This window comes from Antedon bifida, chromosome 3 (assembly GCF_963402885.1).
Source record: "Antedon bifida chromosome 3, ecAntBifi1.1, whole genome shotgun sequence".
Classification (NCBI taxonomy): Eukaryota; Metazoa; Echinodermata; class Crinoidea; order Comatulida; family Antedonidae; genus Antedon; species Antedon bifida.
The window spans coordinates 1,296,210-1,319,910 of record NC_136228.1 but is presented as its reverse complement, the minus strand read 5'-3'; the positions used below and the strand labels follow the sequence as shown (position 1 = coordinate 1,319,910).

The 23,701-nt window shown below is 34.1% G+C and overlaps 1 protein-coding gene across 1 annotated transcript; it reads left to right on the top strand.

The window, feature by feature from the left end:
- The first annotated feature begins 3,679 nt into the window (after window positions 1-3,679).
- LOC144837341 (potassium channel subfamily K member 6-like) lies at window positions 3,680-12,398 on the top strand. Its single transcript, XM_078692400.1, has 2 exons — window positions 3,680-4,166; window positions 11,567-12,398. The coding sequence occupies exons 1-2, from the start codon at window positions 3,680-3,682 to the stop codon at window positions 12,328-12,330; spliced, it is 1,251 nt and encodes a 416-aa protein (XP_078548526.1). The 3' UTR covers window positions 12,331-12,398.
- The last annotated feature ends 11,303 nt before the right edge of the window (window positions 12,399-23,701 follow it).

Sequence of the window (23,701 nt, the reverse complement as noted above, 5' to 3'; positions counted from 1 at the left end):
TTTTTAAAAGTAAAATTGTTTTATATCTAAAAAATCTAAAAATGAGTGTGTATTAGAACCATTGAATAGAATTAACAACTAGATACTGAACGGCACGTGATATGAAATTAACCAATTAAATGGAAGGATCGACTCAGGTGTGTGTTATAGTTATTATAAATGGGGAGGGGTGTTATTTTGATGACGATGATGATTTTTCAAAAGGATGATAATGATTTTAAGAGGATGATTGATTTGATTTGATTATGATGTGCCTCAAATGTTTTCATTTCTGAAATCATGCAAAAGTTTATAAATAAAAATTCATAGTTTTGTTGCAAGCGCAGTGTCATTCCAAATAAACCGAACGAAATAGACAAATTAAGATAACTAATGTTACAACATTTTGCAAGAAAAATATATCAATTTTAACATTAAAAATGATGACTAAAGCAACATTTAGAAAACATTATACATGTTACGCATCGGCATACAAAAGAAATGTGCAAAAGTAATTAAAGTCATTTGCAAACAAATTGGTTTTTGTACAAAACATTTCAGTTGTAATCTAACAATTATTTTGACAATTTTTATATCTTAATATAAAAATTATAAAGAAATGTATTATTTAGAAACGTTAATTTAAAAAATGATTTACTTTTAATACAGCTAATAATATATCACTTAACAATCGAAGATATTAATTTGCCGAAAATCCATTTACCTGCACTTGAATAATAATGTTATTCTCGCGAAATGAATACTCGTGATATGAGCAATGCTATCGCATTTTTGGTAAACATTTAGAAACAGTAGACGGAAATATGAATACTCATGTACAGTATAGTCAACGTTTTGTCGGAAATAAGTTTTTTTTAAGACTCATAAGAATTTATCTTTTTAAAACTTTCTTTGGTTATCCTTAGTTTCTTCGTCCATTGTTATTGTATAGGCCTAAGTTGAATGAAATTATTATTAGTAAACAAATAATAGTTTGGCACATATGGCGTTTCATACAATAACACTTGAGTTCACAAACATGTGTCAAGACAAGGATTTATAAATAAGAAGGTGGTGGGGGCTAAAAGTAGTGGAACGAAGTGCTGAACTTAATATCTTTTGCATTACAATTTGTGAAATTTAGAGGGGCCCCGCCCCATGTCATATATTATGTTATAATTATTCTAATGAATTATTCATGATTTCTGCCTTGACTTAGTGTCATAGGTAAAAAATAATACCCCAAGAACCGTACGTCACACAGCACGTGGTGCGATGGAAAATGTTATGAACGAAATATCACTCGTTACAATTTTAAGTTTGGCGCGCTTTTAATTGGATCGGAGTATTTAAAAGATTCGGTCACTAATAATGTTCACCATGGGTACTTGGAATTGACCCAGGTTTTCTAGGTCTGTCGGATGTAATTTTGGTTGTAACTATAATACATGATTCGAATTGAAAACATAAGATTCTAAAAGAACCTCCATCAATAAAGCAAATTATTTTTTTAAGTTGTTCTTTGAAAATGTTATATTTAGGTTAGAATTAGTTTTAGGCCTATATCCCTTCTTATACTTAAAGATGTATTGTCCCCCAAAAACATGAAAAATAAAGATTAATAAAATGAGAATTTGAATAGATTATTTTGTAGCTTTAATAAAGTTAATCATTTCTGTAGAAAAAAAACTGGAAAAAATTAATGTTTTCACTTATAAAATTACAAAATAAATGGTTAAATTCAACCAAAAACCCATTGGGCTTGACCGTTCTAATAATACTTACACGTACAGAATTATTCCAACGACCCTTCATGAATTAGATTACATTATCTAGTCTCTAGAAGTCTAGACAAACAACTTAGCCTATTAGAAATAAGGCTTATTAGGTAAACAAGATAATAATATTATTTTTCACTATGAAAGTGCTAGCTTTTCTGTACTAAAATGTATAATTTACGCCCTCTATGTGTTAAGAACTTTACAAGGTGTTGAAAGCACATGCTTATATAGCGCCCCCTGTACTATACTAAAATAGTATCCTAATTATTCATGATTTCTGCCTCAGAAGTCAAAACGAATATTCGCCAGTGGTACAAAATTAAGAATTAATTTAAAGATGTAATGTCCCCCAAAAACATGAAAGTTAATCACTTACATAGAGAAACAAAGAAAAAAAAATGTTTTCACTAATAAAATGATAAAATAAATGGTTAAATTCAACCACAAATCCATTTGCTGGCAGCCAAGTTGACTATTTTTTGCTTCAAATTAATTATAATTTTTTTCAGGTAAATACATTTTTTTAGATGTAATTTTTGGTGAAAGTGGATAACTATTATGTTGCATTAAAATGACATATTAAAAAAAAATATGTATAATTATTTTTTCAGTGGGAAAATACTATCTTTAATGCGGCGCTTATTGAACTGTTGGTACTGTATCTATTGTTGCATGGGGTGGATGGGACGTAAAGTCGTTGGTCCCATACACACTCTGGGAGAACAATCTTTTACTGAAGCGGTTACTCCAGTATAAATAAACAATTATTATCACATGCGTTGTCATCATGGGTTCAAATTGATCAATTTTAATTAATTTACAAAAGACTTATTGATTATTTTGACAACAATTGGAAGAAAATTAATTACTTGAACGCATTTACGTAAGTCAGGCACAGTTGTTGACCCGAATAAAATGTGAATCAAATTCGTTCTTTGTAAACTATTCGACTAAATATAAATGTTCCAATAACCCGATAATTTATTATCATTATCTCTCAGAAGCGGATCAATTAGAACAATAAAATCACACCTATGGATACATACAGAACCCTATTAAGGGGACACTTTTTCGGCCAATTTACACAGACGAGTGGTAACGGTAAGAGGAAAACAAAAAATACAGAATTCTATTTCTTATGACCATTTACACAAATTTCGGAGTGGATACAGATACAGATTTACATGGGACACAATTTACGCGGTTTTCGGATTTCTTACCGTTACCGCTCGTCTGGCTGTGTAAGTAGGCCTTGGCGTACCTTTACCGCTCGTCTGGCTGTGTAAGTAGGCCTTGGCTTACCTTTACCGCTCGTCTGTGTAAATAGGCCTTTGTCGGGTCCCGAAAGTGTCCAGTTAATAGAGGTTCTAAAAATATGAGATAAAATTCAACATAGTATAATAATTATATCTATTTTTCTACAAATATCAGCTATTGATATCAGTGTAATTTATGAATGGCCTTAACAAGAGTTTCGCTATTAAACGACAATGCAATACGGCGTATTTTACATCAAGTCTATTTAACTGTTACAATAAACGTTTATTCAAAACTAATTTAAGATGTGTTGTTTAATTAATTTAATTCAACTACAAAGTGTGTATGCCTTTATGTCTACTAGTCAATATTATAATCAATCATCGCGTTGGTAGCATCAATTTTTTTTTTATTAAACATAGGCCGATATATTGATATTGATTATCGACAACTCATTCGTTAAAATTTTCCAAGCGAAACAATTTTTTCTTGAATTATCGAGCCGCTGTATTATGAGTCAAATGAATATGGATTTATTCATAGATAGTGTACTGGTCGTAAACGTCGAGTTTTCTTTATCTATATAAACTTATATTGATAAAGACGTATAATACGGATTAGCGTTTCTTCCATTTTAATCGAATGAGGTTTTTGGTATAACAATGGCCGAACATAAGCAACTACAGCCAGCTTTGCAGGGTGACAATCCTCCAATTGAGAAAGATGAGGACAGTACGATATCTACAGGCCTGCACAAAGCGAAATCTATGGCTAGCTACATGAGTAAGAAAGCCGATCCTCGGTACTGGGTACCGCGACTGTTTATTCGACTCAGCGGCTTTTTAGTTTTAACTGGGTACATTTTGGCTGGAGCTTTTCTTATGCGATACCTAGAGAGTGATCATGAGCATGATGAAATAAATGAAATAAACGCAGCAAAAGATCGAATGTTAAAATCTTTTTGGAACAATACGAAACTAAAGAACGGGAGCATAACGTACGGTCATTGGTTAACTCTGGCGTTAGATGAACTGGATACGTACGAAGACAAATTGTACGAATCATATGATCACGGCGTTACTGCTGCAAAAGAGGTTTGGCGTCTCTCCAGTTCCATGATGTTTTGTATAACGGTCATAACAACAGTAGGTAAGGGACAAAACGTCTTTTTATAGACCTGTTATTAACCGTTTGTAACCGAAGCTGATCCAAATCATATCCGAGTACAATTCTAGGAGGACTAGTTACTTCGCGTATCGTGTCGTTAGCTCCGATATAACTCCGATAGCTTTTATTAGAACGTGAACGATAGAAATATCTTTCCATCGTCGCATTGAAACAGGGTATATCAGATAAAATCCTTGCGCTTGAATGCAGAGCAAGCTACCCAGCATGCAGTGTAAGTGCGTGTAAACGAATTCGTAAAGCTTGATTACCACTGGAGACGCAACGCATTACGAACGTAGACGTAACGCAAACGAGTTGGGAAGCGAGAATTTTAATAATCCATCATTTATGTTGCGCTTATCGTTTTTGTGCTGCGTCTTTAGTGAGAGACAAGCTTATTAGCCGGGCTCTCTAACTTGAATAGGCCTCGGGCGGGGCACTATTGCAAAATGCAGCATGTTAGATCTCGTTCGCAAAAAAATGTGCCTACATATTTAATTCAAACTGAAAAGAATTTTATTTAATAATTAAGCGTACAGTACGTCCGTGTTAGTTAAAGATTCATTAGGCGAAATCTGAAGTCGTGTGTGGGTGTGTGGCGCAGTGTTTTGGACGTTGGATTACTGATCGTGAGATAAGATCGTGGGTTCGCATCCAACTCTCGCCGCATTGATTGTAAAGATAAGACACTTGCGTTTGCCTCGCTCCACCCAGGTGTAGGCCTATAAATCAAGACACAACTTTGCGCTGATTACTAGCTGCATTATCGGAGTAGGTTTCTATAAGCCCTACGTGTTTGATTAAAAAATGACCGTGGTAACGACGTTAACCGCTTAGAAGTATTATGCAATAATAAACAATTATTTTTGTAAAGTCTTCTATCCATAATTGTTACAATCTTAGTATTATTGTCTTCCTTGTTGGGGAACTTTAGATTTGCGACGATTGACGACCAAACTACGTCATGCTCATTGTGCGCATGCGGGAGAATTGGGACGTTCCTAAGCTAGGTTTGATGGTTTCTAGGTCCAGGCGACGACACATCGACAGGTTGGTCGTCGGTTCCCGGTCGTCGCAAATGCACCGAGCGCACACGGCTTAAAATAGATAATTTCTCGGTTGACCCTACCGCGCGTAAAAACTACTCATTTTTATTCATCGATATTATTATTATGTGATATTAATGCAACTCAATATTACCTGTTTCTAAAATTCAAAATCGATTTTAAGATCGTTATTTATATAAAAAAAAATGTAATGAGTTTTTTTGTGTGAGATAAAAGCTTATGGTTCAATAGCTCTTTTATACATACTTTAATTTACAAATAATGGTGCGAATATGTCATGAGTTGAAAGACTGACTTCTTTAGATAGAATAGTATGTGTGATATCTGAGCATTGCATTCCAACCAGTAACTAAAGTCAATGTGAGTTAAGTAGGTCTAGGTCTAATAATATAATACGACAACCGAATATTTATTGTCATGTAGGTCATTCGATATTCTTTTTTTTGTTTCTCGTTTCGATGTGCTTGTCTATATTTAGACATTAACACTATATTAATTAAATAAATTCTCATGTAAGTTATACAAAGTAAGTTATTCGGTTCATTGGACACGCACAAACTGCATTGCAAACTAGCAACGAATTATTGAGTTGTCTTTAAGAAAACATCATCAACATAACCACAGTAGTCAATAAATAAATCAACAATAAAACAAATATATTGGAATACCATTGGTCAGGCAGTATTATTTAGAAGTAGTATAAAGTACAACACGCATTAAATAACATGAATGATGACATAATTCAATTGTAATAGCATAAATGGTTGTTTCTTCTCTTCATTTGTGTTCGATAAATAAATCAAATGAATCAACGGAGGATAGCAGATGAACACTATAACTATAATGTAAGCTACACCCTTATTAGTTTCTCACAGTATAACTGTCTGTACTCTATACCTTATTTAATTAGATCCCCACACTATGTAACTGTCTGTACTAACCCTACCCTATTATATCCCCACACTATGTAACTGTCTGTACTAACCCTACCCTATTATATCCCCACACTATGTAACTGTCTGTACTAACCCTACCCTATTATATCCCCACACTATGTAACTGTCTCTACTACCGTTGTTAGATCCCCACACTCTCTGCCTGTACTACACCCCTATTAGATCCCCACACTTACTGTCTGTACTCTCAGCGTACAGATAAGACGTGTCTCGATTACTCTCTCTCGTGAACTGGTTTTTCGCCAGTGTTTTTCAACTTAAATCGACACCGATCCAGAATAATTGAACAACATATGGAACAGTAAGATCTGGATCTACGCTCAGCCTGTATTTTAACTATTTTATCTGAAATTTTTAATCGTTTTTATCTAGTTTTAATCCTCGTAAGACCATACTACGACGAGGGCGAGTCGGACCCAGGCAACGATCAAAGGAGAGGTGCCCGGTCTGGGCGGTGATTTCATCCTAAGCCTAGCTCGACTTTTTGCTGTTTTTAAGCCTAAGTGCAATATTGATCACCTCGATCTAAGTATCAACGACATCATAAATACTTTTTAAAGAAGTTTTATATGGATATGTACAGTTTTTTGATGTATTTTGGTGTTTTTTTATTCCGTTTTTATCCTGTTTACATTTGATTTGCTTCGTTGCGCTTGGCGGGAAGTTTTAATCAGCTGACCAACACTTGTTTACCTGTTTGATTGACTTTGCTAAGCTCCTGGACGACATTCAACCACTGATAAGGTAATTAAATCACTCTTAATAATGGCAGCGATTACTACAAATGTTCTTATTATTTTATGCCTTCTAGTGAGAATTAACTTTACCTGCCGCCCAACGTTAAACTCAGACATTTTTTCTACGTTAAACTCCAGCATATATGATAGCTGGGCAATTCAACCGAAGATACATACGGATAACCTGAATATAATGTCTCCCTTATGGACATTGTACGGATCTTCTAAACCGTATCCAGTTTGCCGCTTAAACTTAAAAAACCCAAGTTTCCTGATGGTACTTATTATTATCGCTGGAGACGTTTCTCCGAACCCAGGACCAATCAGAAACCCATGTTCAATTTGTAAAAAACCGATTGCGAAAACGCACAGGGCAATGAAATGCACTGAATGTAAATGTAACTACCATATCAAGTGCGGAAGAATAAATAAAATTGTATATGATAAGCAACGGAACTCGAAAGATAATTGGTTATGTCAAGAATGTAAATAACTATCTTGAAACACTTAACGATATCGATTGGTCTGTTGTCACTAATAATGTCGATGTAAATATCGCGTGGTTAACTCTTAAAGATCGTAAAGGCCGTAGAATCAAAAGTACTAAGCAAGTTAAATATTTAGGTATTGATTTAGACCAATATGTATCATGTGATATCATTGCAACTAGTGTTATCAGTAAAGTTAAGTCAAGGTTGAAGTTTTTACATAGGCAAAGTTCGTGCTTGAATAAAAAATGTCGTAAACTATTAAGCACTGCTTTAATACAATGTACATTTGACTATTCTGCCTCGGCATGGTACGGCGGTGTCAATAAGAATCTTAAACATAAATTACAAACTGCCCAAAACAAGATGGCACGTTTCATTTTAAATGTTGGTCCGAGGTCTCACATAGGTGCCAAAGAGCTTTCCGATCTTGGGTTTCTTAATGTCAGCCTCAGAAATAAGTTTTTAAGATTAAATTATGTTCACAAAATTCGTTATAACTTTAATACGCCTTCTTTCCTTAAGGATAACTTTTTGTTAATTTCTGATCATCACAACCATTTCACCAGGGGTACAACATTTAATTTTGTCACTCCTAAGGCTACTGGCGTTAATGATACGACTTTTTATTTCTTAGGTATCCGTGACTGGAACAGGCTCCCCAATTCACTCAAATCAATACAAAATAATGCAACCTTCAAAATAAAACTTAAAGAATATTTTAATAATGAACAGCTTGGTATTTCAGTTTAATTAAGCTATTTTTAATATTGTTTTTTTGATGTTTTCTTGTCTTGTATGTATTTTCTTGTTTTTTCATTTTTACTGAGTCATACTTAACGATAATTGTACTAGGCCCAACCACTCACTTTTCAGTCATTACGGATTGGACCCCATTGGAAATAAGTTTACTTTTTTGTCGACTTAATGGGTTATCCAGGTATTCTTTTTATACATTGTATATTTTAACTTTTATGTATGAATATCAAATAAAATCAATCAATCAATCACTCTACACCCCTATTAGATCCCCACACTTACTGTCTGTACTCTCTACACCTCTATTAGATCCCCACACTATAATTATATGTAATCTACACCCTTATTAGATCCCCACAAGTGTATATAAATGTATAAACTACACCACTATTAGTATAGATCCTCACACACTTTCATTATGTTCACATTGATACAATAATGTAGACCTATACATACACACTCTATACGTGCTCGCCTTAAAATACATTTTCATTAAACTTAATTTACTCTTATCCCACAGAGGTTCCTCTATACCTTTTAAGATCCTCAATTTATAATAAATGAACGTAATAACATTCATCACAACTTAAACTGTCATTTGTGTATCATTATTACCTTCAAATACGAAGCTAACTAATTATGCTTGCTTTGCATGATTTAGCATCTAAAGATACCGGGTATTTCAAAGGAGCATTTAAAATGAAAAATACATGAGCCAGGTATTCATGGGCGAGTCACGGGGAATACGATTTTTTGATAGAACATCTCGATAGAAAACTCTATAAAAACCGCTATGCACGAATGTTTTTTTTTGTTGTTGATAATATTCTTTTTCCAACATACACGAGTGGCCAGGTATATCTAGCGGCAATAACCTGCGTTCAGTATCGCGTGTTATTACAGCAACCATTATTAATAGTCGAGATACTCTATATAACCTCTTCTGTCAACGTTTTTCTTCATTTTTTTTGGCACATAAAGTTTGATAGTGTAGACAGAGCTTTAGAGTGCTAGACCACGGTTCAAATCCCAGCGTGGTAATTCTTTTATTTTGTATAGTGAGAGAATATTTTGAGACTTAGGTAAGTTAGTATTTAAGAGTTAGCTGCTAATAGTATGGGCATTTTGCCGTTAGCAGACACAATACTGCAGGATGTTTACTGTCGCTAGACATGATACCGTACGTGAATCAGTTGCTTTTTTGTTCAAAACAGAATATGTTTTCCTGTGGAACCCTTTCAATCTAACGCGTGGTTTGAAATCTTTTGGGCACAAAACATTTGAGAACAGGTCATTATCGTATGATTATACTTAGTGCCTTTGACTGAGTCCACTTGCACAAATACACGACAGTACTAACACATGTTGAATGAATGAATTCTTGCAATTTAATAAATAATCGTTCTACATAAACTTGTTCAATGCACGATACGGCTAGACGCACTTTATGTATATCTTTTGGCATATCTCAGATCATAATAGCATTATCATGAGCTGAACAAATCAAAATGTTATTTGATACCGGTAAAGATTGTAAGCAGGAGTTTGATTTAGCTCGTGGCTTTTTGAGGGTTAAAATAATTATGGATTAGAAACGGAGATAGCTCACCAGTGTAGTATTTTATAATCCTTCCTCTATTCTTCCGCATCTTACCTCGAAATTGTCCACGGGTCCATATGAGGTTTAGGCTTTAACGCAGGATTGTTCCACCTGCTTCATGTGATATCTTCTATATTCTCCCCTCTTTATCTTTTTTTGCAAAATGTGTCCATGAAGTTTAGGCTTTGACGGAAAATTGATTCACTAGCACCAAGTGATGTCTTCCATATTCTCTCCTCTTTATCTTTTTTTTTGCGCAAATTGTGTCCACGGGTCTACGTGAGGTTTAGGCTATGGCGCAATTAGATTGTTCCACCAGCACCAAGTGATGTCTTCCATATTCTCTCCTCTTTATCTTTTTTTTGCGCAAATTGTGTCCACGAATCTACGTGAGGTTTAGGCTATGGCACAATTAGATTGTTCCACCAGCACCAAGTGATGTCTTCCATATTCTCTCCTCTTTATCTTTTTTTTTGCGCAAATTGTGTCCACGGGTCTACGTGAGGTTTAGGCTATGGCGCAATTAGATTGTTCCACCAGCACCAAGTGATGTCTTCCATATTCTCTCTTTATCTTTTTTTTGCGCAAATTGTGTGCACGGGTCTACGTGAGGTTTAGGCTATGACGCAATTAGATTGTTCCACCAGCACCAAGTGATGTCTTCCATATTCTCTGCTCTTTATCTTTTTTTGCGCAAATTGTGTCCACGGGTCTACGTGTGGTTTAGGCTATGACGCAATTAGATTGTTCCACCAGCACCAAGTCTCATATATTCTTTCCTCTACTTTACTGTTCTTTTAAAAACATTTCTGAACACAGATTTGGACTTTGACTTTCCGCCAGCTCCAAATTATGTCTCTTTTTCTTATATTATATCTTCTCTATTCTAGTTCATCCCAGGCTTTAAATTTGGCACTATCATTTTTTTTTTGCATTTCTCTTCTTTTATTTTCGCAAGGAGTTAGTACCCGTACGGGGCTTTTGACAATTTGATCTAATACTACCATAAAAGATAGATGAACGTTGGTGCTATAGACAGAGACGTTTTACTATACGATTAATACTTTTCTTATTACTAAAGTCCAAGAAGAAACCGGTCTGGACCTCTTTTCAGAATAACAGAATGGGTTTTATTTTTGCAATTAGATGTACCATATCCATTGGTTTATTACCAACTCTACGATATCATGTTGAATTTAAGTTTGTATGCATGATCTACCAGAATCAAGGTTATTATTCATAACGAACATCAATAATATATCTGCAAATTATCATAAGTAACATGGTAGTTATGTAGTGACAATGATTAGAATTCAGTAGTATCCTTTAAGCTCTATATACACTATCAAACTATGTGACAAAAATATATGGACATGATGATGTCATATCACTACCATATTTGGGCACATCACACTTTTTTCACAAACTTGTTTGATAGTGTAGACAGGGTTTACATGGACACATTTTAGTTCATTCATTTCACAATTAAAATTTGTATTGTCGTTGCATGGATAACTTCATCAAAAGTTTATCACGGTAAACACCTAAACACAAAAACTCTATAAATTGGTCGTACAGTAGATGTAGATAATATGAGTTACAGTCTAAAATAATGTAAAGTGTATTGTTGGTTACCGTAATTAAAAGGCTATCAATGGCGAATGTTGGAACTTATCAGAGTTAAATCTCCTCAAGAGAGAAAGTTTGAAGCCGAGTTCCAGAATGTACTTTCGAATTTCAGTTGTGCAAGTCAATTTTTTTTTTTGCATTTACAGGTTACGGTCACATTGCCCCGGTGACGTTATGGGGAAAGATTGCTACGATTCTGTACGGTTTTGTTGGAATACCTCTTCTGCTACTTGTACTCTCCGATCTTGGATACTTGGCGGCCTTACCTACCAAATATATCGTTTACCTTCTGGCTAAAGTGAACCAAGTGCGTAAAGCAAAGATTCAGCCGATGTTTGACAAGTTGAACTTAGGTGTGTACAGCATAGAGGTAAATCGAGGTTCAAAATCGGAGGAAGATGACGGATATGATGTAATGAAGAACAGGCCGGCATCTCGAGTATCTACCGCTAGCTATGCATTGCCTGACGTATCATCAAAAGGTACTCAAACCAAAGTTGATGACGTGGACGTGGTGGAAGCAGAAGCGCCAAAATCACCAGCAAAGAAATCAAAAGTAAAAGACGCAGAAGTTCCTCTCACTGTCGTCTTGTTTGTGTTCTTTGCATATAACTGCCTAGGTGCCTGGATTTTTTCGTCATTGGAAAAAAGCTGGTCGTTCTTTGATGGCTTTTACTTTTCTTTCATCACAGTCAGCACCATCGGATTCGGCGATCTTGTACCAGGCGAAACAACAGAAAATGTGATCGAGGAGAACTTTCGATTGATAATAGGCGCAGTTTACATGTTCTTTGGTATTGCCGTCATCTCCGCTTGTTTCTCAATGTCTCAGACTACACTCTACAACTATGGCATGTACCTTTCCATTAAATTCAGACTTCGGAAACCAAATGGAGAAAAGAACATTTAGCATCGTAAGATTTCAAGAATGGTCAAACTCCAAATTGATACCAAATTGAAGACTTCTTTGCATCCTGATTGATAGCATACTATTAAATAGTATGTTTGCTTCGTGTTTTATATGTGTGCATGGCGCAAACCACAATACTATACGCGCGGACAAACACCAACTAAATTCATATGTTATCCAGCCTTAAAAATGTCACTATAACCAAGGCAATCTAACAACAGGCCTTTGATCTTATGTCTGACTGCGACAAATACCAACAGTACTGTACCATGTACATATTATCTGTTAAATGGACTACAATAAAATAAGTCCCCTTAAAATGGTTTCGTGAATAGGGTCTGACCGCAGTGTTAGCAAAAATATATTGCCCGTGCAGGAGTTAAACCTGTAAACAATAATTAGTTTTGATTTGAACAAAAACATTTTCAAGCGTGTTTTTAGTTTTTAGAAAGTATTTATGAAAGTATTATCGGAATTATCAGAATGTATATACTTATATAACATGTTATATCTTATTTTACAATATAAAATGTATCTCATTTTACGTTTTATAATGTTGTTTCTTCTTTTACTTATATATATTCTATATTATTTTACTTATATAATATAAGATAATAGATATTATATATTATATTACTTATTTTACTTTTTACTTATATAATATATGATAATATATGTTATATTTTATATAACGTAATATAACATGTTGCATCTTATTTTACTTATAATATATGCTATATTATCTTATATAATATATGATAATATATTTTATATTTTATATTACGTAATATAACATGTTGCATCTTATTTTACTTAATAACAGGTTGTGTTTTATTGCGCAAAGTGTAACCTTTTACAACCATTATACTTTCTTAACATAATAGAATTGACGAATTGACTGTTATTATAAGCACTTCAATAATAATGTAACATTATTGAACGTTATTTATATCGGAAATGCTTTCGTGTACATCGTGGCATTACTGAGCATGCGCAGACCCATGGTACATGCATGAAACGTAAAACAAATACTTATATCATTCATGATTTAATATACAATTTGATGCAATAGTTCATGATATACCTATGATATAACTTCTATGCAATATAGTTACTGCTAAATTGATAAAAGCTTAATAGCTCATGCATTTATAGTGGTATCGTGTTTTGGTAGTTAGGATGATTGTATAATAATCAAAAATGGATCCAACGCCTTGGTGTCGTCACATGTCTAAATCACCAATTGTGTTGGTGTCAAATTAGGATGGGCAATGTTAGGTTACATTCTTAAGCTCTGTCTACACTATCAAACTAGTTTTAAAAAAACAGTGTGATGTGCCCAAATATGGTATCATGTTCATATATGGGCACATTACATTTTTTTTGTCCATTAAAGTTTGATAGACAAGACTTTAGACAAAACACTTTGAAACACTTTCAAATTTGAATTACATGTAACAAGATCAAACGAGACATTGCCTACAGAAATGAATATCTCAAGAAAGTGAGAGTAGATAGCAAGAAAAGGGAAAAACCCAGATGAACCTCATCAGGAATCTAAGTGGATGAGCTGAAGCGGAGATTGGCGGAACAGCATAAATTAATAATAACATTAATTTGTCATTAATATTAATTACAATACAAAAAGAATATATAGACAACATCTCCTAATCATGTCGTTGTTATATTGTATCCGATGTTTAAATAAAGCCGTTTAATTATATCTTATTATTTAAAGATGTATTGTCATGAAAAATTAAGACAAATTAAATCAGACTTTGAATAGGTTATTGTGTAATTTTAATCAAGGTAATCACTTTCGTAGAACAAAAAACGAAAAAAAATTATGTTTTCAATAAAAAAAAAGACAAAATAAATGGTTAAATTCAACCAAAAATCCATTGGCTGGCAGCCAATTTGACTATTTTTTTGCTTTAAACTACAGTTTCTTTCAGGTAAATACATTTTTTTCGATCCAATTTTTGGATCGAATAACTATTATGTGACATTAGAATGGCATATCCAATACACATTTTTTTTCAAGTAATATTTTTTCAGGGGGACAATACATCTTTAAATAAAGCCGTTTAATCTTATTACTTAAGCCACCACAATCGATGCATCATAGTATTCAATGTTATACTGTACGTTCAAAGCGACACATTACTCTTATGGAAATAGTGGATTTATTTACAAAATAGACAACATACCCGATTCATTAAAAAAAAGGTTACGTTAAGTTTACTAATTTTAATAATCGATTATTTTATTAATGACGTCACAAATTATATTAAAATTAATATATTTTGGTATTATTTATGGTTTGATGGGCTTATCGATTGCGTTTGTGTTTTCTTATCAATATGGAACTGTAATAACTTATTGAAATTGAAATAATAACACGGGATAATTACGAGCTAATGTACTTTAAAATTATAATTATACGGTAATAATAATGAATAGACCTTTCTATACTATATGCCATTTTTGCATACGTATAAACAAAATAAGAAAAAACAGTATCTATAGGCCTAAGTATGAACCATATGGCTTTTAACAGGAAGAGTGAAATTTCACTTGGTGTTACTAAAAATATTACTGAGCCATAAACTTGAATAAATAAACAGAAAATGCAATGCAAAATCACTCATACATGTAATTTCTAATATTTTTTAACGCTAAATTACAACAAATAATGGCTACTATTGGGTCGGTGAGAAAGGCGTGTTTTCGCGATTACTGCATTTGTTAATTTCATCATTTTTTTATAATTTTCCAAACTATTATAAGTTATTTTAACAAAAAATTATAATAGTTATCGTAATAAATAATATATTTCTATTCTTTAATCTGTATATATTGTACATACATATTAATTTTATATTGTCGTTACAGTTATGCAATTAATTAAGTATTTAAATTAATACCGTATTTATTAAGGGTCTTGTAACTGTCTTGTCTAACTTTATTTCATAGTTTTGGGGCATTATTTTTTTATTATAAAATATTATCAATTTATTCGATTACAATATTATTAGTGATAAATATCATTTAGTTTACCATATTTGCTATAGTTTATTGAGAGCAGTTTAAAAAAAAATATTCGTAAAATGTCATTAACTTCCATAGATGTATCGTCAGTATCCATTACCACAAACTGTATAGCATTCTTTGGCAAAAACATTAGTATCTATGTAAAATAACGCATTAGATGCGTATCGTTAGTACACACTCTGGGTACTGTACCGTAACATACTGTAGGCAGCTAAATATGTAACACCAGTACACACTCTTGTTCACATGGCTGTTGTCATGAGTAGTGTTACAGACGGCGTACGCTACACGACACGACGTGGCCCACTATACTAATATTCTTACGTAATATTTTGCTTTACACTGCTTTATTGCTCTAAATAAAATGGCACAGTACTAAAAAAGCAAGGTACTGTAATAATTTGTTATCAGTACTGTATGTGCAATCTCTAACCTTCTTTAAAAACAATTGTCCTATATCCTGATAAAAAAAAGTATAATGCATTTTAGTGGTAATAATAAGAATGTGTATACGTTTTTTAAAAAATAAGAAAATTCATCTGACTTTTCTTTACAAGTTTAGTTAAACATAGTAGTTAAATATTGTTAGTTTTATTGTTAGGCCTTATCAATGCATGAGTCACAACAACTAAATTAAAAGACGTTAATTAAGAATGTATATCAATTAGTATTATTATTATAAACGCCTGTGTATATATAACAATGTATATATTATCAATGTGCATATTTTTTCAGTAGTAAGTTGTTATAGTATAAAAAGATTTAATCTTAACTTTATCAAGAATAAGTCTTAGTAGCCAAACTTGCCAAAAAATAAATATTGAGCTTATTTCAAATAATCTGTATCTCTCTCTCTATTTTTTTGTTTATAAGTACCTTGTATATATAGTACAGTACGTTACGTTTAGCATTTCGCTATCGGGGATTTCGTACCACCAACTCCGATGTAGTTTGGTCTTGAGATGAGATAATGTAGTAGGTCTACGTATTTCAGTCTGCTAGTGGACAAGACAAATTTGGCCTAGCAGAAGCTATAATAGAGAAAGAACATAAAACCTTGCGTGTCACAAGTGGGAGCCGATGACGACGACGACGTAAGCACTGTTCCGTATTCAACATTATTTTCTGCTTTGCGTACATAGGTCGCAACAGTGATGATTCATTACTTCTCATAATGCTTGGCTTTCCCCCAGGGTGTGTAGAAAGCGACGACCTCGAATTGGACGACCCCAACGACCCGGGCGACCTCGAATTGGACAACCTAGAATTGGACGACCCATAACACGAAACCGACGACCCCTATAGCCTAGCCTAGCCTAGGCCTAAGTGTGGTATAACATCCCGAAGCCGAACATAGCCAAAGATCTTTAAAACATACCTTATATAATACTCGCAAGCAAGCAATTGATTGAAAAAATACAGAAATATCGCCATTTTGATACTGAATGTGTCGACACGAACAAACGAACAGATATGGAACGCCAAGAGTGCATCATTAAAACTGCATTCGACTCGATTAGCACACGAAATATCATAAACATGGCAAACAAGGTCAAAACGGCCCCTTTTTCAGCGGCGGGTAAGGTTTGACCGTATACAATGCTTGTGTGAAATGTAAAGCTTTCTTATGGCCCTCCCCATGCACATGTTCGCAACACGCTGCTTGGTAGGCCTATAGTGTTCGTTTGAATTTGCTACCCACCAAACTAAGAAATGCGGTAACAATAAATAATTTTAGTCTGCTCTAAAAAAATATTTTAATCCCAAAAGAAAAAACTCAACGTTTTGTATAGTATTGAAGGCTATATTTTTGTATTTAAGTACATATATATTATAATATTTTTATATTTTTTGAACATAGTTCATCCGTTTTTTCATATATGTTTTTAACTGTCTGCATATGCTGTTTAGGGTCACCCTCACAAAATAAGGTTTAATAAAAACATAAAATAGAAATAGTCACTAAATTTTAATATCTTTTCGTATGTTACAATGTGCTCAAGTGGACCCAATTTGGCCCTCAGTGGAGCACAGTGATATAAAATAGAAATAAAGTCACTAAATTTCAATATCTTTTCGTATAAAACACTGTGCTGCTCAAGTGGACACAATTTGGTACCAGGGGAGCAGTGATATAAAATAGAAATAAAGTCACTCAAGTTTCAATCTTTTCGTATGTTAATACACTGTGCTCAAGTGGACCCAATTTGGCGCCAGTGGATTTTTTTAAATGGAAAATAATGAATATTGTTTTTCTTTTATTTTGAAAGAGAGATATTTTGAGGATTGTAAATGTCAAGTGGAACTTTTTTAAATCAGAAACAAAGTTGCTTGGCATTATTTTCTATTAAATAGACTGCCATAAAACCTCGAAAAGAAGCCCATGTGCTCCTTCAATTTGAGTACTCTTGGGTGTGCTTCTTTTCCACATGGAGTTCTTTTAGATTACTTTTTCAAACTAAACGAGGGGAACTGCTAGCTTCCCGCCCGGAAAATATTTTATTTACATGATTTGAAAAATCTTCTAATGTAAATAATTAACAGCATCAAGATTTAACAGTGTGGCGTGTTGACCGCGAATGACTAACATACCATCTTTACCATAATACACCTGCACAGACTCATTTGCATAACAACGCACGCACATACCAAACTGTTTAAAGTAGCTACAAGGTACCCGAAAATTACATCTATTATGTTTTCAAACAACATGCATAAGAATCTTCAGTACCCCACCATGCTTGGGGCTGAGCAAAGACGATTTTGAAAAAAAGAGCTGTATACAGTAGGTTCCCGCCCGAAAAAATGGCTTTACATGATTTGAATGAAACAAACTATATAGGACTCACCAGGACAATATATGAGCTTGTCCCCGGAAAGTGCACCTATTCATTGAAATATAAAATTAAATATTAAGTCTCCAGTAATACTAGCCCATCCATGGTTGAGGCAGAGCAATGAGAATAGAGCCCAGAAATGCACTTACTTGTACTTATTACATACATAGTAGTCACCTATGATAATTATGATAATGTTAAAATGTCAACTATCCAGATGCGACTTCAACATTTAGGTGGGGTTTTCTACTTTAAAAACTCGACTTCGTATATGCCTATGGCCTAGCCCGGCGGCGGAATTAGTCTAAGCTTCGAAATTGGTCTGGAAATCGGCATCTTTGCAAATGTTCTATAATACAATACAATATCTTGCATTAAACGGATATTCAAAAATACACTATAATGTGTAACGATAGAATTACAATTCTAATGTAAAAGATTAACAAAATAAAAAATTGAACAGTGTTGTGTGTTGATCGCGAATAACTAACAATACCATCTTTCCCACAGCACATGTGCACCCTCATTTGCATAACAAACACACGGCATACCAAACTACGATGAAATAAAATTAATTCTCTTCTAAACACGTAACGAAGAGAATTAATTCCTTTTTATAACATTAAAATAAATTGAGGGCGCTAAACATAAAATTTATACCATCAAATCAGTTGGCGAGAGCCAAAAAAAAAAGATGGTAAATGTGCTCTTCCTGCCTCAGCACTAAGGCCCTGCCACAGCCTTTTGGGGTCGTTTCCACCACATCACCAGATGCATTGATGTTGTCGCCTCATGATGTGTGGTGGAAAGGGGGACGTATGATCTGTGAACCCCAAACACAGTGGCCGCATGCCTTTAACTCTATTCCACCGACCAGCGTGGGAATCGAACCCACGACATACGTGTTGTTAACACGACGCTCAGGCGACTGAGCTAACTGATCATTTTGGTTTTCGGAAGGTTAAAAGGATATTAATGACGTAATGATGAATTACGTAATACACGTATAAATAGACTATTATCATCTGTTCCGTCATGTCCTTTGTGGCTAAACGGGTAATGCTCAGTTTTGAGTGCTATCAGCTGGGGTTCGAACCTCGACGGATGTTTTTTTATGAATATTGTTTTTTTTTTTTTAAATTAGTATGGCATTCACTTTTCCATTAAATAGACACCATAAAACCCCAAAAAGAGCCCATGTGTTTCTCATTTTTTAGTACTCTTGGGTACGGTGGGCTTCTTTTCAACGGGTAAGCTTCTTTTCCACATTGGGTTCTTTTCAAGATTACTTTTGTAAACTAAAGAACTGGAGTTTCTAGATTCCCGCCCGGAAAATTGTATCTTTACATGATTTGAATTTCTAATAAAGATTAACAAAATCAAAATTTAACTTTTAAACTTAATGTTGTGGCGTGTTCACCGCGTAGGACTAACAATACCATCTTTCCCATTACACCTGCACAAACTCATTTGCATAACAATGCAGGGCTTACCAAACTGTTTAAAATAGCTACAAGGTCCCCAGAAATGACACCTATAGTATTTTGAAATGATATATAAGAGTCTTCACTACCCCACCATGATTGGGACTGAGCAAAGACAATTTTGAAAAAATATTTATTGAAATATGAAATTAAAATATTAAATCTCCAGTTAAGCTCACCATGATTGGGGCAGAGCTAAGAATGAAAGCTTAGTCCTCAGAAATTATGAAACGAAATATAAAAGTCTTCAGGACCAGTCATACAATGGTGATTGTTTCCCTAGTGTGAGATACTTTTCAGTCATGTTCTTGGTGGCGTAACGGGTAATGCTCAGTTTTGAGTGCTATCGGCTGGGGTTCGAACCTCGACGAATATTTTTTTTTTAATATTGTTTTTTTTTTAAATAGAGATATGTGACACTGTATTGTCGAACATGTAAGGTACCATACCGGTAGGTATTCAAATATGCTTAATACGAAAAGATATTAAAATTCAGTGACTTATTTCTATTTTATATCACTGTGCTCCACTGACGCCAAATTGGGTCTACTTGAGCACAGTGTATTAAAATACGAAAAGATATTAACATTCAGTGACTTATTTCTATTTTATATCAATGTGCTTCCCTGGTACTCAATTGGGTCCACTTGAGCACAATGTATTAAAATACGAAAAGATATTAAAATTCAGTGACTTATTTCTATTTTATATCACTGTGCTCCCCTGGCTCCAAATAGGGTTCAATTGAGCACAATGTAATAACATACAAAACGATATTAAAATTAGTGACTTATTTCTATTTTATAACTCTGTGCTCCACCGGTGCTAAATTTGGTCCACTGAACCAGTTACCGTAGTACTATTTCTATTTCGGAAGTAAATAAAGGCATAAATTGCGCTCCGTAGAAGTAGAGAATGCTCGATCGTCGAAATGACGCTCTGAATATACCTCTCAAATGGCGATATATCTGTATTTTATTTTTTTATTATTTATCAATTGCTAGCTTGCGAGTATTATATAAGGTATAGTTTAAAGATCTTTGGCTATGTTCGGCTTCGGGATGTTATACCACACTTAGGCCTAGGCTAGGCTAGGCTATAACCGGGGGTCGTCGGTTTCGTGTTATGGGTCGTCCAATTCGAGGTCGCCCGGGTCGGTGGGGTCGTCCAATTCGAGGTCGTCGCTTTCTACACACCACTAGAGACGCAACCGCAAAATAAATGAAGTTGCTGTTAAACTGTTGCTCAATGCCATTTGTCAACTCGCGTAATTGCGTTGCGTCTACGTCCTTGTTTCTCTTGTGAGAAGTTTAAGTTGGGACAGGATCTGTTTTCTAGTGGGAACCAACAGCAGACATGACACTCTAACTAGGATGTCGCGGTACATGGTACCGTCGTACGGGAATTGGCCGCCACTCGTAGTTATAGGCTATCACTGTCTGATCAACCGTGTGTCTGATCTAAGCTACGGTATCCTTGGTTATCAAAACAATAATATATCGAATATTCTAAAATCAATAGGTTAATATCCATTTCAAGGTAAAACATTTCTTCTAATGAGTAGGTTTTTGAAAAAATAGTGGAATAAAAACATAATAAATAAAGGCTAGGCATTGGCAATCCGAAAAAGGTGTCGCTCGGATTTTGGCCAGCGCGACGCAACGGTGTACGGTAGTATGCAGGTTGGCTTAGGCATCGCAAAATTCTGAACGGTTGAGATGGGAGAAAATAACAAAGAATAGCAAGAATACACATGTAAATTAAGGGATCATTGTTTTGAATTCTGCACCGACTTACAGCAGTAGAGCATACCGAACATTGTGAATTTGTTGGTGGTAATATTCTACGTTTGAGGGCGTACATTATGTAACCATTTTGAACATAAAGCCTAGTCTAGTAGTAGTCTACACTATAAGCAAACATTATTTTGCAAACTCTAACAAACTCCGAATTTGGCAATAAAATAAAATCGTAAAATGTAAATGTTACAATGTGATAGATGTAGGCCTATATTGGGATATTAAGTTTTAAAAATATGTTTCATGAAAATTCCAAAAACTGAATTGGCGCCACCACCAATCACGTTTGTTTCTGATGAGAAAACAAATAGTATTAGCGCCACCATTAGGCCTGCCTATCGCAATCGCGTTTGATCAAGGCATACAATCATAACGCCGAGATGGCAACTTATTTTTACTTTTTAATTAGCTCACGCTTTCATAATATATTTCAAGGTTTTGTCATCTACAGCTGCTCATAAGCTAATAACACCAGTTCTATATAAAAACAAATTATATATTATCAATAGTATGCACTTGAATGGTTTAATTGCAACTAAAGTTGTTTGTCAACATTTTGAAACACTTTTAGTTGCTACCGCATTCGAACTCTAGGGCTACAATCTCAATTTTACTATTAAATATAAGGATCCGTGTTTACAACATGTTTATATATTCTACCCGTGCTAAGTAGCAATACATAATTATAGGCCTAGATATAATTCTAGATTTCTTATAATCTGAGTCTTATACTATTTGTTGATACACAACATGACTGGGCTTTCAAATGTACAGTATACCATATTATACTGTGGTGGAGATACGAGCACTGAGAATCTGATCAATCTGATCAATTCACACAGCCCTCCGAAAATGAGTCTCAAATCGTCCAAAACGGTTGGTATTGTGGTGTCTGGTTGTTTTTTTTTCTTTTTTTCCCCAGTGCTTGTTGTCAGTTACTTTATTTCTGAAAACCATTGGAATCGAACACGTAAGTAATTTCCGAATAAGAAGCAGAGAAGAAACAATTAATGTTTTTTTCTTTTCTTTTATTGTTATTCTTATAATTTCTTTTTCTCTTAAATTCACCATATCCGCCATACTTTTATTCAGAAATAAAATAGAAATATAGCCCTCTTATACATGCAGTAACTGTCATAATATTTTAAAATAATTTTTTTTTGCAACCGTGAATTATTTTACACGGGAAATCGAATTGATATATTGCATCATTTAACACGGTCTCTTCATTTGTGTTACATTATACTAAATTAAACATTATAGACTATGTAATATAACTAACTTGCGCATATGTAAAAGAGCGGTTTTTAATTAAAAATGTTATAGTTAGCTTTAACAATATGGCGATTGGCGGCACAGCCGCAACTAAGAATTACGAAAATGGTTTAAAATCACAACACGCAAGTGCACATTCTTTTGCAGCCTGCTGGAATATTGTTCTGTGTGTAAAGCCTTGTCTACACTATCAAACTTTATGTGACAACAAACTGTGATGTGCCCATATATAAACATGATGATGTCATATCACTATCGCATTTGAGCATATCACTACCATATTTGGGCACATCACACTTTTTTTTGTCAAACTAGTTTGATAGTGTAGACAGAGCTTTACACGCGTGTCATTTACGCTGCCGCGCGTTATTTATGCTACCGCGCGGTAGCCAGTGATCTATAATCAGATGCCTAAGGCACCTGTTGAATCTCAACGTGACAAAATACTCATCTCATCTTTTATTAAATAATGTAAATACACATGGTCTTTCATCTCATCTCGATTCTGTTTAATTTCCGTAAAGATCTGTATACGTCGTTGAACCCTGCTACGTATAAATTGACAAATAATAACGAATTATTATTGTAGTCTTCTGGTGGTTGGTGCTTAGCTTATTAAACAGTCCTTGGTGCGGAGTGAATAAAGCATATGCAATTATTGGCGTAGAAACCAGAAGCTTTCTTTGTATTTTGATCAAAAGATATCAAGGTAAGTCTACTTCAATTCATTAGATACCTGTCCACACAAGGAAAGAGTAAAATGACACTCTTCAGTCTCGTTCGCACTATAGAAAATGATGGTTTATGTTGTCGTTTATTGCGAACACTCCTATATTGTCACTATCTCCATGTTTTTATTATTTTTAATTTTTTTTTAAATAATATAAATTTAAACAAACATGTTTTTCTACTTAGCGTTATT

Coding starts and splice junctions, on each gene's coding strand:
- LOC144837341 (XM_078692400.1), top strand. CDS start 3,680: ATGGCCGAACATAAGCAACTACAGCCAGCTTTGCAGGGTGACAATCCT. Junction 4,167..11,566: donor AACGGTCATAACAACAGTAG/GTAAGGGACAAA, acceptor TTGCATTTACAG/GTTACGGTCACATTGCCCCG.